A 16,335-nucleotide genomic window follows, 5' to 3' on the forward strand; every position below is an offset into this window, starting at 1 on the left:
ATGGACCATATTGACTTGGTAATGAAGATGTAAACCTCAAGAGGAAGCACCTGAAAAAGTCACATGTTCAAGCATGATAACAGCTACAGAAAACTACCCAGCCACTACCTTGAATATCTCTGAATGGCTGATTGTGTAGACTGACTTACCTTTGTACAACATTTGGAATTCAGTGATATTCAATCAGCAAATTAACAAAAAACAAGTTGTCCTTAGGGCACTTACTGCATTGTGGTCTAATGAAAACCAGGGAGCATTTACTATTATTATTACAGTAAGCAAGCTGTCTATTTTGGAGTAAATATATGCACCTCCCCAGCTACCTAGGGAGGAAAAACTTGCCTTTTAAAGCATGGATGACTACAGTAGCTTGATTATTCTGGTACCACAGCGTAGTTCTGAACTCTGCAGGCTGGCATCAGTTGGAATACTCTCCTCTGTGCTTCACTGGACTAGCATGTACAAATGCATGCAGATACACACAGCCTTCAAAAACCCAGATCAGCTTTAAAACAGAGGTGTTTCCACTTAAATCCTTACAAAGCTTTTGGTTGTTTTGCTAGCATCAAAAAACATTGAGCAGAGTGATACTTCATACTTACTTCTGCTGCTAAGACCCTGACATCCTGTTCCAAAAGAGCAAGGCTTTTAAAGAACTTCTTACAGAAGGACACAGTAATTGAAGACTGTAATCTTAACAAATACTCCTTCATTTGCACTAGACACCCAGGCAGTTCAAAACAACTAAATCTTGTATGCCAACAAGAGAGAGGCTTGGATTGTTAAGACAGAATTATCTTCTGTGTAGTTCTCTGCTCCTCTCCCATCTCGCTGGCTACTGTGGCAGTTACTGCAATTAAGAAAAGCTGACTTTTTTGAAACCCATATTATTGTAGTTAAGACTGGCTGATTCCTTCACAGATCAAGACAAATAAAAGCAGCTTCACAGTCAAAGATCAGTATTTAACGGGTTTGTGCTTTTGTTTCTGGCAGGTCTAGGAAGCAAGAATCTTATCATGGTTCATATTACTCTGAGGCCTTTAAATTCCTTATGATGTTCACAAAGGTTATGGGATTAAGCTTCAGAAATTTATTTTCTGATTTAAAAGATTTAGATTTAAGATTTATTTTGACTAAGAGCCTTCCCTACTAGACATTAGATCATCTAAGGACAAATGAAATGTTTAGGTGCCAAAGTAACATACAGTATTTTAAAATCTAAATTTATCACCTTCCTGATGGAGACTCATTGCAACCGATAAACAGAGGCAGGTATCTTGTACTGAATGAATGACTGCGTCTATCAGACAACAGCTCCTGAAATATTCCTAGAGCACCCAGCTGCTAAAGTTTGATTATAACACAATAAGGTGACAGCTGACTTTCACATTGGAAGAGTAAAAATAAAAGAAAGAGGCAGCTATAGTACTACAGACAAGTATACCCAACAGTTAATCTCCCTACTTAGTAATATGACTAGTGACCTATATAATGGACAGGGATTTAACACAGACTGAAGAAAGTACCATGAAAATCCCATCACTGAAGGTCTGAGCCAACCTGCAGGGAACGGTGTTGAGCTTTAAATAGTAATAGTTGTATTGTCAGGCATAGTAGAGGGGTTAAGATTTTTCTAAACTTTTTTCAGAATGGTGGAACACAGTAACAGAAAAAAAATGTTTTACACTCCTAAAATATTTTTTACATTGAGAGTACAATGCTTGAGAAAGTAAATGCACAGGATGTTAAAGAAATATCAGTGTGAGCTTATCGTAATTTTCTTCAGGAAAAAATCCTGTAAATTAATGGACAGTTGGACTATATGTTCACCACTCTGGATTCTAAATATTTAATGATTATCATCTTTCTGCCATACAACTACTACACGCACAACCTGAAGTTACCGCCAATTTATAAAGTTTTACTACTGAAATTTAGAAATGAAATAATGTATGGGGATATAAAGTGAACGTCTTAATGCAATGATTCACCTTATTTTAGAGCAAGGCCTCATTTTTGTGGCTTACAAAACAACTGTTTCTAAGACCCCTACACAGGATAGGCTATGTTTCGAAAGCAGCATATGAACAGTGATAATATTAAATAACAGAGACACAGTCTTGAAAAATCATGGACCAACCCAACATTCTGTTAACATTAATTTTATAAAATACCTTACATGAACAGATAAAGAACTTGAGCTTACATAATAACCAAAATTTAAAAAGAATGTTGAATAAAATATAAATTAATTGAACACATCACTAAGTTTGCCACATGTTAGACAAGTTTATAAAAGGCATTTTCAGATAAAATAGTTATGTGAAAGAAAATCCTTCAAAATGAAAACTACTGAAGTCCTTTTTCAAGAAGTCATTCCTAAAAGCGCTAAATTCCAGGTCAACAGGTAGGACCTGAATTTGCTTAGAATATGATGTTCATTTGCTTCAAAATTTGTCAAGCTTTAAGACACAAATTTAAATGCTTTCAGGTCAGAGTCATCAGTGCAAAGTAAAGCTTCAAGCTGAAAATGAGAAAAATATAACAGAAGAAATGATCCTGGTACAAAACTTCCTAAATTCACATTATGAAAAAACACTGTGTCAGATGCACTCTTGAGATACTGAACATTAACAAATTTTAACAGCGGCCATTTAGAGATCCAGCCAAGCCATTAACATGGCTAATCATATTAAATTCATTTATTTTATCACAATTTCAATTTTTTTTTACTCGTAGTCTTTGGAAAAGATCCATGCTGCTGATGTCCACTTACTTTGCTCAACTTCTGATTCAGCCAATTTGCTTAAAATGCAATAATTTAGCTAAAAGGAGATAAAAAGCGAGGCCAACAGACATCAGAATGATGGTCTAAAGCCTCCAATGACATTTAATTGGAAGAAATATGATAGCATGTGTTTCTGAGTTTAACCAACTTTGTTCATTCAAGCATTCTCACTGACATCAGTCTTCCTTAAAGTTATATATGTGCATAGCACACTGCCAGGCTCAAACCCTTAAGTCTTTCAAAGGTTAAAATATGTTTAGAGAACTATCTGTTTAGAGAACTAGACTGCAGCCAGATTAATTTATTTTAAGCCTATTAATTCCTGGAGAGTAAACATCAACACTAGCAAAGCAATTCTGCTCTGTTTGACTTTAAAACTATTAACCAAACCAGGTTTGAAATAGTCTTCATGTTCCACTATTTAGAAGTGTTATTAGCACACTCATTTAAAGATTAATGGAACTCTTTTCAAGTTACCACTCAGAATATTGCTCATCAAGCTTTTTTTAACACATACTAAAAAAATGTGTCACTGGTGGTCACAACCAGACGGAGAAGGAAAAAATTTATAAATCTTAATCCATCAGGCAGCAGTTCCTCCTCTAATTGAAATATAAGGCTGTAATTTATACTAAGCTGCTGCATAAAAATTAGAAAATGAGTCCTCCATTACAATTCAAACTTTCAAAACTCAATCTGCAGATTATTTGCTTATCCTTGTAAAGTGTTCTTTTTTCACTGTCATTGCTCTGCTGGCAGTCATGCTAGAACCTCATTTAAGTAATTCCAGTACAACCAGAGTGTTTAATAGCCTAAATCATTCTGAATTTATAGTTAGCTAAAATGCTAGACTGATGTTGTAATCGAACCAAATGAACAAGAGGGTTCAAGACTACACAAAACTTTCCCCCAGAACAGAGGAAAGAGGTTACTTGAAGTAAAAGCACAGAATATAACTTTCATAAGACAACTTTTATAACTTTTATATCAGCATATAAACTTTTCATAAGCTTTACTCAAGGAATGAACATTTAAAGGAAGTTGCAAATGCCCTTTTCTAGAACATAAACTCAGAACCATTTGCTTAAATCAAAATGAAACAGAAGCTCTTCCCTATACCCTGAATTCTCCTGCCCATCTTTTATCACTGAAGCAGATTAATGATATCCATACTATGCTTTGTGATGCTACAAAATAATTTATTAGTTTTAAGAATAAGTTCTTTGATGAAACAAGGGACTTTGAGATATTACAGCAATTTCCACAGGGTGTTCCCAGTTATTTTGAATCCTGCAGTTCAGCCATTTGTCTTTTTTTTTTTTTTAAAAAATATCTTTAAAAGAAATGCATTGGCTGCCGAGATCTGATCCTGTAAGGGATGTAACTTTTACCGCTTGCTCTGAGTGAAGGAGAACACTGACAGCTGAAAGGGAAAAACAAACATATACCTCACATGCAGCTTAGCGCACTGTGAAAATTCTCATATACTGGTCACATCTCAAAATGTGAAAAATATTCTAACTACCACATGGTTTTATCTTTTCAATAGTAACAAAATAAGATTTCAAAGTTTCCTAAAAAACCAAGAAAGCAGCAATCTTAAGAATTATTCTGGAAATATCTGGACTCTTAACTTCGAGTGTACTAAGAACAGAGGTGTCTTCTCTCTCTCCTTTCTAAAATTGGGAAGATTTTTAATTTGGCTTGCATCAATTTGGGCTCAAAAATGAAACAAAGCCTGGAGTATCACTAACCACATAAAGCAGAAATGTATTTCCAACTAAGCAGCTGGAAAGTGAGTGAATTAATTTGGGTATTAAACACATACTTAAGAATAATAAAGTGTACAGAGGAGGAGGTTACTAAAGAACTTTGCAAAAAAATATTGCTACAGTAGCATTAGGAATTAACAGTGCATCAAAGATTTAAAGTTTCCATGTTAATACAAACTGATCCAAGCCACAATGAACCACAGGATAATCACTCAAAAAATTAACCGCATTCTACTTTACAGAAGCTAGACTGGAATTTCCCTGAATACCATTAATATGATTCAAAAAGATTCCTTCTAGCCTGGCATGCCTCAGTTTACACATGTCAGAGAACCAGTGTCATTAGTGTGTAATCAAAACACAGTATTATCATGTGCATTTGGCTTTTTTGAACATTTGCAATCAAATACTCAAATCTGAAAGAGCATCACTGCTGCATGAAGTGTTTTATTTGTTGGTTGGGATTTTTTTTGTGGAAACTGTGTATAAAAGACCTTGAGGACTACAGGTCATGGAATTCATGTTAAACAGAAAGCTGCCCAACATTACTGTCAAAATACCTTTAAAAAGGCAGTTCATAGACAGAATAATGCATTTTACATTCAGATATTTCCTCTCTCAAAAGCAAAGGAATCTTAGAAGAACAAAAAATCAGTAGTGAAGGCCACATACTTTTTGCATTTGATGAGCTGAAATGCAAAAAACAATTAAAGCATCTTGTAAGAGAAAAAACAAAACCAAACAAGTTCTAGAAAGTGATGATTTAGTCAATGGGGTGGTCAGCATGGAAACTGTTGGGAATGCTACAGCAGAACTGACCACAAGTACAAGGGAATATGAACAGGAACATAGTACAGGCATCAACTAGAAAACTGTAACTTGCCAACTTGTAAACAAGAAAAAGCATTTCACAGATTAAAAGTTCTAGGGAAGTAAACTTTAAATTATTTTGTCAGTTCAACCCTGATTTAAAAAAGTATGGCTAGCAAAAATACATAAGCCTCAGCATATTTATAAGTCTTGATCAGAGCAGCCATGAGCCTTTGATAAACGGCTGGAAACAAACACCCTTCTACTAAGGATGAAAGAAAAATATTCCATTCTCTTCTTTCTCTCATTCCCCAATCCACACGTGTATATGTAGAATTCACATGCTCCAAGAAAATCTTGACGCTGCTATAGATTGAGACGTGGGGAAACTGGTGGAGGAAAACAGACAAACTCTCTTAAAATACTACGGGCCACGTCAACATTATTCTGGGCAATTTCAAGTGCCCTCTTGACTTCTTCAAAGGAATAGCCCTCTCCCATAAGTTTTGCAATTTTTGCATCCACATTTTCCGTGGAACTGTCAGAGCTATATGCTTTCCTGTGGTGTATTTCTGGTGCAGTCCTCCGAGGAAGTGGTTTAGGGGGCCTGGCTGGTGCTTGTGAACCATCTGTTTCAAATAAAGGAGATAGAAATCATTATAAATTGGCTTAAAATTGTTATAGGTAGGTCAAGCCTCATGAAGCAGTTTAAAAAGTAAAATTCTAAAGCAACATGGAGAGATTTTAATTCACTGATATACCTCATTTAAAAATTTTGACAGAAGCTGAATTCCTCAAGAATATCTAACACCGAAATAATGTAGTGAAGTACTATTTTAATAATACGATAGGAACATGCAAGTTACAATCTGAATTATTCAAAGTTGGAAGAAATTATGATGAAACAGCAAAGATGGTGAAAATAGCCAGTCAAAGTTTTAAAGGCTCTCCACTCTCAACCCCAGTTTGAGAACTTTTTTTAGTCTGTTTTAAAAAAAAAAAACAAACCAAAACAATTTGATCACAATTTTATTTAGGACCGTAAGTTCTGCAGAATTGGAATCCAGCCAGATATGCCCGAGGAAGAAAAATCCTTCACTAATCAGTACATCTTGCAGATTCCGTTCAGTCAATTGCAGTTCATTTCATGTATAGGAGCTATGCATAAGTACAGAAATAACTGGTTTCTCTAAACATCTAGTCCAATTATTTTCAGTGGTGAGAACAGAACACGATCCTTCCTCTCCAGTGCCCATTTGGAAATATCTCCCCTTTCCTTCTCTTCAGTGGAAAGGTTACCTTCACAATTAATAATGGTGCTAAGAATCATGATGTGCTGATGAAAAAAGCTAATATTCAAACTTGTTAATCTTCTCAGAGTCAAGAGTTTCGTACTCAAGTAAACTTGGTACTTTACTGAAACCTCTTTATCCTCACAGATTCCACAATAAGAAGCTTAAATACAAGCAGGCATAGAGCAGGAAACACTTTCAAGAGCAAAGTATTTAAAAAAAAAAAAAGTCTTTAATCCTTCAAAAAGGGTTCTAAAAAGTTCCATCAACAGTGACTTTGATAGATAAATTAGAGGAATTTCTGCCTGTGATACTTCCTGTTTACTTACACTGACAGCAATAGCATTTTGCAATGTTAAGTACTTCAGAGACAGTTTTTTAGTGATGAAAGAATGCTGTATTTCTACTATTGCTGTTACAACATGCTACCTTATCGTAACACTGGATAGAGAGAACTGTAATTCAACCGGTGTGTTAAACATTTCAGACGAATGGAAAAATAGTTCACATTAGTGCACGTGTAACCAAGGTGTATTTTTCTCTCAACTTAAGTTTCCATGCATTCAAGATGAAAGTGTTGCTATAAATTTTAATTTCATTTCTTAATTCAGAGAAAATAAGCAAATAGTACTTTTAGGAAAATGGTGAGATACATATCACAAATGGATGAGAGTAATTTGATTAAAAATGTACAGTAAGGGCCTAAGATTAATTTTGTTCTAATTTCATTGCTATTTTCCTTGCAAATAGTTATGACACAATCTACAAATAGTAAGGGTTATTTCATATGTGTTATGATTTTTTTTCTCTCTGAAGATGCAAAGAATTACATAAAAGCTAAACTTTCTAGTAAACACACCTGAAGCAGATCCAAACCTGCTATGAAGGTGTGGAAGATCCATGAAACACTCTGGTTTGAGAAATTAACTGTAGCTCAGGAAATGTGGTTAATCACTAAAAACCAAATCAGAAACAAGGTCAAATTTCTCATTTCACTTATTTTAGAAAACTCAAGACTGTAAGAGAAGAATATTCTTTATATTTAAAATCATGGTATATCATGTTAAAAATGATAATTTTTGTTTCACGAACATTTCAAACTGTTTTAAAATGCACATTTTGCTATGGACTTCATTTCTATAGAGGATTAAACAAAATTAATTTGCAAACTTTATATTTTCCCCTGGACTTGAAGTACAGAAGGAAATTCCTTACTCACAGATCAAATCCTTCTGTGTCTGTATTACAGGAGATATTTTTTGCTCTACCCTGTCTAATACAGGCTTAAAACTGAAGTTATTTCTTGTATAAAATCTTCACTTTGCTGAAGCCTTCAAACAAACTTTATTAAGCAATCACATTATTTAGAAAGGTCATTTTTAATTCTGTCAGCAGATTTGCAGCATAGGCATTTTATTCTCACTACAGTGACATCTCTCTGTAGCACAGATACTTTAAGATCTTCAGCCCTCTCTAACTCCATTCCCATTATTATTTTAAGTGCTGACATCTCTTTCAGTATCTTCACATCCATATAATGTATTAGCTGAAGCTGGGTATCACACTGGATCCTGAGCTTAAAGATACTAAGCCTAAGCTGCAAGTACATCTGGACACCAAGATAGAGGTATTTAAGTGAGACTTTCCTTCCCAACCTCCCATCCTCTCTGTCGTTTCAGCCACTGTGGATGCCTAACTGAAAACTAAATAGATTTTCTAATTGTGTAATTCAATTAACAGTTTCTACAGCAAGGAACGGCTTCTATCACTCACATTTCTGTAATTCAGCACTAAATTTAACCCTCAGTAGAAAGGCAGACACAGGCCCATTTAATTGTTCAAAAAGCACAAAAGAAGTTGTAAGGCGAGAGCTCTGTGGCACAGTGGGAAGAGGATATTTGTAACTACGCCAACTGTTTGTTCCTCTCTGCTGTGAAATGGCCCTCTTTTCTTCCCTTGCTGCTTCTCCTGTATGTTCCACAGTCTTTCACTGACAGACTGAGAAGCATCAGAGAACCAGGTGATGAAGGCTTGTTGTGCAAGGCCCTTTAAGGAGCAGTGGCAAGCAGCTACATCTAATGGAATAGGGGTACAGAAACAGAGCATACCCAGGGGACACCCATACTAAGGAACTGAGAGAGCAGGGAGAAAGTGAGAGGGAGTAACTGCAAATATTGGTCCATAAGCTGTTAGGTATGATCTTCATATTCTGCATTACAGTGGCACATTATTACCCCTAGGGTTAATTGAAATCCACCCTGAATCAATATGGGACACCCTTCCCCTAACATTTATGTGTAAAGGAATTCAAATTTGCATGCAAGTGCTTTAATAAGGCCAGGTGAGTGAATAGGCAGCAAACACACTTAACTAGCCATTGGAATCCATGTCTTAAACAACAGCTAAATTCAGTAAAATATAGCAGAAAACTATGTTGAGAGGCCTAATTTTCTTATACCTTTCCCACATATCACTGGTTGTGCTTAGGTAAGATATACTATTAGCAATTATCTCCTCTTGCTTTGTTGTAATAAGTTTAAGAAGTTTGAAAAACCATGCCTTGGGGATAGGTGCATAGCTGAGAACTATTTCTTAAGTGTTCAATGCTGAATACGTTGCTGAATTAGAATAAATTTCCCATTACATGTTAACAATTCAGTTAAACATCATGACAGCAATCTTAAAAATAGTCAAACCAAAGCACAAACTTAAAGGATTCCCCATGCTACTCTAGGGAGCCAGTGGCTAAATTGTAATTAGATTTGAGAGTGAACTACATTTCTTTTCCAGCTAGTTCAAAGATTCAACATACAAAAGGGCTGAAATGAAGAATTTCCTAAGTGAACTAATTAGTTCAGAATAAATGCAAAAACAAAAGTTATGAATAGAGTTATGCTCTCTACATTGTCTTTTAAAATCATAGATGAAGGTGAATCAGTTCATCCTGAAGCTCATCAGTTCTGTTCTATGGAATTACTGCCACTGTAAAAACAACTTTCCAATTAAGAGTATGACATGATTTATCACATAGTTTTCACTTAATTGAAATTAAATTGAATATCTTGCTGTACATCATGCTGATTTAGAATTATATTTATAGCAAAGGTCAACACATGTGGGTGTTTTAGAAGATGACTGTAGGAAATACAGATAGAAAAGTATTTATTAAGTGACATCAGAAAGGTCCAAGATCTTAAGTAGAAAGCATCTTGCAGTAGTTTAGGAAAATTAAAAATTATTCTACCACAGAATTGAAAGAATTGCAGGAAAACTCCATAGCTTTAAACAGTAGCTATATCATTGTCATAATTTGTAATATAAAAGAATTTAAAGTGCCCTAAATAAATCAGGTTAACACTGTAACACAAATAGATTCCTTACAGTGTCATATAAAGCATTCATTATAAAACAATTTTTTTGTTCTAGCAATAGGGGAAAAAAAAAGAGAAACACTGTTATATAAGTAGAGGTATCCTCCCAAAAGTGCTACTATTTACCAGAGGCATCACACTAATTCTCACATGTGCTATTCATCAGAAATTCTGTAGCACTCTTCAGGCTTAATTTCCCCTGTACTTTAAGCTGGAAAAATATATTCTTTCTCTGCTATACCACAGTGGAGTGGAACTACATATTCCTGAGAAGGAGAGATATAATACTATTAACCAATGTATATTTTTCCACTTGTGATTGTTGCAATTAAACACTGATGATCATTACAACTGAAAGACTAGAGAACTAAGTCCCTTACTTTCTTTATGCGTTAGAAAAGTTTTCATGCACAATTCTCTCTCATCTGGAGAATGAATAATGGTTCAAAGCATCACTTGGCTTGCTCTTTGTGTGGTCTCTCCACACAGCAAAATGATGCAAGTGGGACAATCCTCCCCCTTCCCCATATACCACGCACATATAAAGGAAAGAAAATTTGTCCAAAATTGAAATACAGGTAATACTGTTATTATTTTAATTAATTTGAGTAGCTTTCCTTTAAATACTATTAGAATTGCCTGAAAACCATACTAAAAATTTCCATGGCAGAGGAATTGCTTCTACTGTACCTGTTCTGTTGCAAGTGGAAGACTGAATACTAATTGGTTTTGGTTCTTCTTGTTTCATTAAAAAACATTTCAAAAATTTTCTTAGAAGTTCACGCATATTAGCAAAAAAGACTAGAAAATAATAATATTTTAGAAAAAGATGCTACTTTTTTTTTTTTTAGGAGCACTAAAATGAAGAAGTGAGATGCATGTGGTCCCTGCAGGACTTCTGATCCCTTGTGATCTTTAAAGGTGGCAGAAAAATCTCTGCCTTCTCAAAAGATAAGGAACACTAGAAGTCACATAAGCATTCAGTTTGGCAGCTAGTGAAATTGATGCCATAATATCTACATCTACAGACAACAGGTAGCCACTTCTACCTTTATCGCAGAACTTTAATCTCTGTTACCCTTTCATGATTTCATATTTTTGTAAAGCAGTATTACCATTACCATTTGTTGCCCAGAATGACAAAAACCTCATTGGACTTTATGGATGAAAGTTATTTGCTTCATAAAGTTGCAATTTTCTACAAGAACAGTTTTCTACCTTACCTGAAGAGGGAGGAAGTTGATCATAGTCTTGAGATGTCCTATTTGTTTTGACATTTTCTCCAGTTACTCTACGAGCAGGTGGCAAAGGAACATGACCAGTTATTGGATCAAAATGGGGATCTGTAATAACAGAACAAAAAAGGTGTCTTAGAATAATCAGAATTATTATTTGGGGGAGAGGAGGGGGCTGATGCATAGAAGCTAGGCTTAAAATAGCCTCCCTTCAGATAGAGGAGCCATGAATCCAAACAGAGGTGTTACCCCATAGCACATGCATATGCTTTATACATCTAAATTCAACACTTGCATAGTAGAGATGTAACTATGACTTGAAGTGACAAAACTGAGAGCACAGGTCAAAGGCGGTGTATCCTGCACTGACCATGGCTCCTCTGTTTACATCCATGAGGTACCTGTCCATTACTCAACCCTGACACTGTGAGGATTGAGGCTGGCAAAGCATGGAAGAGGTTGCAAAGCCTGAAGCAGCACAATTAGAAATATCCCAGCTATTCAGTTTGGCTAGAACTTCCTAACACTTCCATGCTTCGCAGTTCACAAAGACTTCAGGGCAGATTTCCTATTCATACAGTCCCAGCCACCGGTAAATACTACAGACATTGGTAAATGCCGTGACTAGGCTTTTAAGTTCTCTCTGCTGATTACAAGCACAGAACTTTTAAAATGAGAGAAATAGATAGTCCTGGAATATTGTGTCCTTTTCTTTGTTTTTTTGGCTACTGAGGATGAAGCTGAGCAAGTGTTTAACATCATCCTGGCCCTGGCTTCTGCTCTGGACTCCTAAGAGTGTTTGTATGTGAGTGCAACTTTTTGCTGTTGTTGATGATGAGATTATTATTCTAATCTGACAGGCTCTGATGGATAGCTGAGAAATCACCCCCAGGACTTGTATGGAAACCAATCATCAAAAACTCATCATAAATCACCTACAGCAGTTTATTTGACAAGATGCAAAGTGAGTAATATGGCTTTAGAAATACCATATGAATAAAAAAAGACCAATCCACACAACCGTGTATGCCTAAGTAGACGCATACACTTCTAAGATTAATGAAAACTGCTGCTTTAAGATTGTATTTGCTATGCAAATAAGAACAACACAACATGGCCGTACATTTATTTTCCAGATTTTTAATTAAAAGTTATTAAATGTTTTTTAATGCTATCAGTGATGTTTCTTAGATTACTTGGAAATAACACAATAATTTAAAACTCTTCATGTTTCTGGGAACCGCACACAGATCGACAGAGCTTGTGTGTCTGTGTGTGAGGGCTTCTATTCTTCCTCTCTATTCCCATTAGAACTGTACGGTGCAGTGTGTGTTTCTGCATCAAATTAATTCCTGGCCCTGTATTTATGAAGATCAACCTTTACATCCTGTAACGTGTAAGTCTTTTTACATTCAGAGGCTTATATGAAAAAATACACTGAGCTGAATTTGCATTATAAAAATATACACAGTTTTGGCAAATTACTCAATGTCAGGCCATTCCATAAAAGATCACTTCAGTTCAGCCTAAACTAGCTCACTCTCATCCCACAGCTAGTATCATTCACAAAGGTCAGACAAACACCTGACAACCTGTCAGGCCATTATGGAGTTGCACATGACTGCTTGTCATTCTGGCCTTCCTTCAATACTGTTGCCAGCACATTTCAATTTATCCCTCTCCATACAGCTTTTAAGAAAAACAGATAGGAGGGGGAAGACATCTAACCACACCACAAGGTAGATAATCACTGACAATACTCCTAGGACAGGTAAGCTTAAGACACCAATATCCTCTGGAAGCTTCCACAGAGAAAAAAAAGTCATTTCGCAGGTATGCACTACTACCCACAAAAATCCTGTTGTCATCTGTATCATCAGCAGCAAATATATTCAACTTAATTAACCTGACAATCAAACAGTTTTCAACTCAAAGACAAAATTCGTAAACTATGAACATAGCTTATATACCTTTTACAAGCAAAATACCATACTGAGAAAGAGTCACAGTGATTCATGGGGAGAGATAGGTGAAAACTTGACTTATCAAAAATGTTATGAACCACACAGGTGCCCGCAACTGTGTTCACAATTAATATAGTTTTGCAGCAAAAGTTTACAACAGTTCTAACAAAGCAGGATGCTATTTTCCCTTATTTTCTAGTTTTTCCCCAAGTTCTGACTTGGAAATAAATCCCATGAATTATGTTTTACTATAGAAAACAATGGAGTCAGCAAAAGGATACAGACTAGTATCACAGATTACAGAAGAAAACTTGCCACTTCACAAGTAACAACTTTTACTAGAAAAGTACAATTTACCAAAATATCTAGCCTGGTATAGAAATATTGACCTTATTACATTACTTTGCGATAATGAAAAGTTAAGTCTTTATGTTCTGAGTCGTGTCAAGTCCACCATTAAAAAACCCCTATTTTTTAATATTTTGTATAGTGAAATATAGACAAAACAGAATTCTGAAGCCTCATGACAACTTTATCATAGAACAGATAAGCTTCTGAAGTAAAGGAAAATGAAATAAAATATGTTGTTTCATTCGTATTCCTACCAGAATGAAGGAACAGTTCATGTCCTGAAGGAGGTCGGCTTCCTGATCCAGCAGGTTTTGTGTGCTCAATCATGCTGTGCCGAGCAGGTGGTGGTGGTGGTGGTAGTGAAGGGGGTGAGTTATCAAATGCATCTTCGCCTGCATTTTAGAAAAGAATTATTAGATGAGCAAAACATCCTTAAGAAGTATGGAATAAAGAGTAAGGCTTAAAATTTTTTTTTCTCTGGCTGCTGAGGCCTTTACTCCTAGGGTTCATCTAGCAGTCCAGTGACTCCAGTGATGAAATTGTAAACTTGACTCTTACTCTGCACAATCCTCTTCTAAAATATGCTCTGAATGACCTTTTGCAGTGCTCAGTTTCTTTTCTGGGACAGGGGGGAAAAGATTTCTTTTACTGGTTCAGTTGCAAAGAGTGTATTACAATGAAAGCTTCACTGAACATCATTGTATGATAACAGCTATGTTTCAGTGGCTAAGCAAATATATTTACATTCAAACACCTATGCTGACTACATTGAATCTACTACATTTATACAGTATATTATCTTTACCTGCTGTTCTAAAGCTCTGACCCCAGATATAAACTGAATTTTCTAGAGCTTGGCAAAAGAATATCCCCCTTACACAAAGGTGGTGCAGACAGGACTAGGGTTACCAAGCAGCATGATTTTTATGTGTTCTTCTGCCTTCAAGTCTATGTACTCTCTTAGGAACACTTCAGGGACCAGAGAGACTACAGTTCAGGAACATGGCAAATGTTCAAAAGGTTTTATGGAACCAGAAGATTGGATGATGACACATACACAGGCACAATCATGCAGCTGAGTTTGTTGATGAAGGTGTGGGTGGTGGCCAAACACAGCCCCAGTGTATATGCAGAGTGCAATGACTTGTATAGGAGAACAGAACAGAAATCAGGGTTGGAAAAGAAAGCTTTTGGTGACTGTATGCAGCAGTGAGTTTTGAACTGTCCCTTAAAACAGTGGCAAAAAACAGGAAATAAACTTATTAATTTAATTTAGTTTTCTTTGACTTAAATATCACCTCTTTGACATTCTTCTTTGTATTTGATAAAAGAAATGGAATTATTTAAGCTACAATAGGAAAACCCCTCCACTCTTGCATTAAATTGCAATGCTCAAACTTCATATTAAGGGACAAAAAATTGTAATTTATTTTAGGGAAAATGCTTTTGCTTTCCTTCATAGCTTGAATACAGATTTAGTATGCCTTTTTGTCTGTCTTCCATGAGGGCTTACAGACAGATACCAAGTACAGATCACTGACACAAATATTGACTTACATCTGTAATATTTAGCCCATAGCTTGTTTGGTACTCTTAACATACTCAACATTGGTTGTTTTTCAATAAACATGGCATTTGGTTCACCTAGGCAACGTTAACCATTAAATGTAATCAGCAAAAAGTCTGCAACCTAAAGGGGGCACCAGAAGATCATAATCGGAGGGTGTCCTGTTGAGCAAAGAGCTGTGTTTTGGGTTGTCTCTGGTGGGAGGTCGTGCAGGTGGTAAAGGTACCGGAACAGTAGGTGCATCACATCCATCTCCTGAACGACACAATCACAAGAAGTGAATGTTTTCTTGCTGTACCCCTAGAACAGCACAGAGTAAATTTTCTTGCTAAATAGGGAAAAATAAAAACATACCTAACTCTGGATGTTTTGATTTCTTAATCTCAGAAGTAGCGCTGTGTGTTCCATTCGTTACTCCAGCACATTGACCATTCTCACACACCCTGAAGACAGACATTAAACATGAAGCAATCAACCAGTTATCCAAGTATTAATTTTCACAATGACCAAGTACCTGAGCTGGCAGTTCATTATATGGAAACCAATGAAAGATGGTAAGTGGCACCAGTTTTAAAATTTACAGTTTTTTTATAATGAGATCAGATGCTGACTAACCATCAATAAAACTGCTTTGAAGGATTATACTGCTTTCTTGGTGGGATACTGACATGGCTTAAGTAACTTACTCAAAGCTGCAATACAAGATAGAGGAAGCACTAACATTAAACACAGTCCTCACTTCAGAGCTCAGGTCATTGGTTTATTCAAACAGTTAAGTTACAGACTCAATCCTATTTCACATTGCCAGCTGTTGAATTTTCCCTACCAGAAATATGACAAAAGGAAATGTGGATTTTGGTAATTATCCACAGTGAAGTGCACAGAAAAGTTCTTAAACAAAATAAAACAAAACAACAAAAAAACCAACCCAAACCAAACAACACCAGAACACACCACTAGCAATTACAAATTTCAATGAAACTCTTAGTCAAACATTTAAAAAACATAAATAGAACCAGCCAAAGCAGTTTTGGAGGCGCTGATTCATTTCTGCATCAAAAAGCTGAGTCTTGCTCATACTTCTACCACAGCTTACTGATTTTTTAAATGGAAGCATATTACACCCTCAAAATTAAACAACAGTATCAAATTAAATACGAAAATCATCTAAACGAAACAGTACAA

General features: G+C 35.8%; 1 protein-coding gene across 3 annotated transcripts in view; it reads right to left on the bottom strand.

Annotated features, from left to right (window-relative positions):
* Positions 1 to 2,146: 2,146 nt before the first annotated feature.
* CBLB (Cbl proto-oncogene B) overlaps positions 2,147 to 16,335 on the bottom strand; it is a 132,961-nt gene continuing 118,772 nt past the window's right edge. For 2 of the 3 annotated variants that reach the window (XM_074811478.1, XM_074811489.1), the window contains exons 15-19: positions 15,505 to 15,593; positions 15,274 to 15,405; positions 13,838 to 13,975; positions 11,257 to 11,376; positions 2,147 to 5,999 (exon numbers count right to left, since the gene is read on the bottom strand). In XM_074811478.1, the coding sequence (XP_074667579.1) occupies positions 5,737 to 5,999; positions 11,257 to 11,376; positions 13,838 to 13,975; positions 15,274 to 15,405; positions 15,505 to 15,593 (742 nt within the window). In that variant the 3' untranslated portion in view covers positions 2,147 to 5,736. The remainder of the gene's footprint in view (positions 6,000 to 11,256; positions 11,377 to 13,837; positions 13,976 to 15,273; positions 15,406 to 15,504; positions 15,594 to 16,335) is intronic. The other variant, XM_074811493.1, reaches the window with a different exon arrangement.

This window comes from Strix aluco, chromosome 2 (genome assembly GCF_031877795.1).
Source record: "Strix aluco isolate bStrAlu1 chromosome 2, bStrAlu1.hap1, whole genome shotgun sequence".
NCBI lineage: Eukaryota > Metazoa > Chordata > Aves > Strigiformes > Strigidae > Strix > Strix aluco.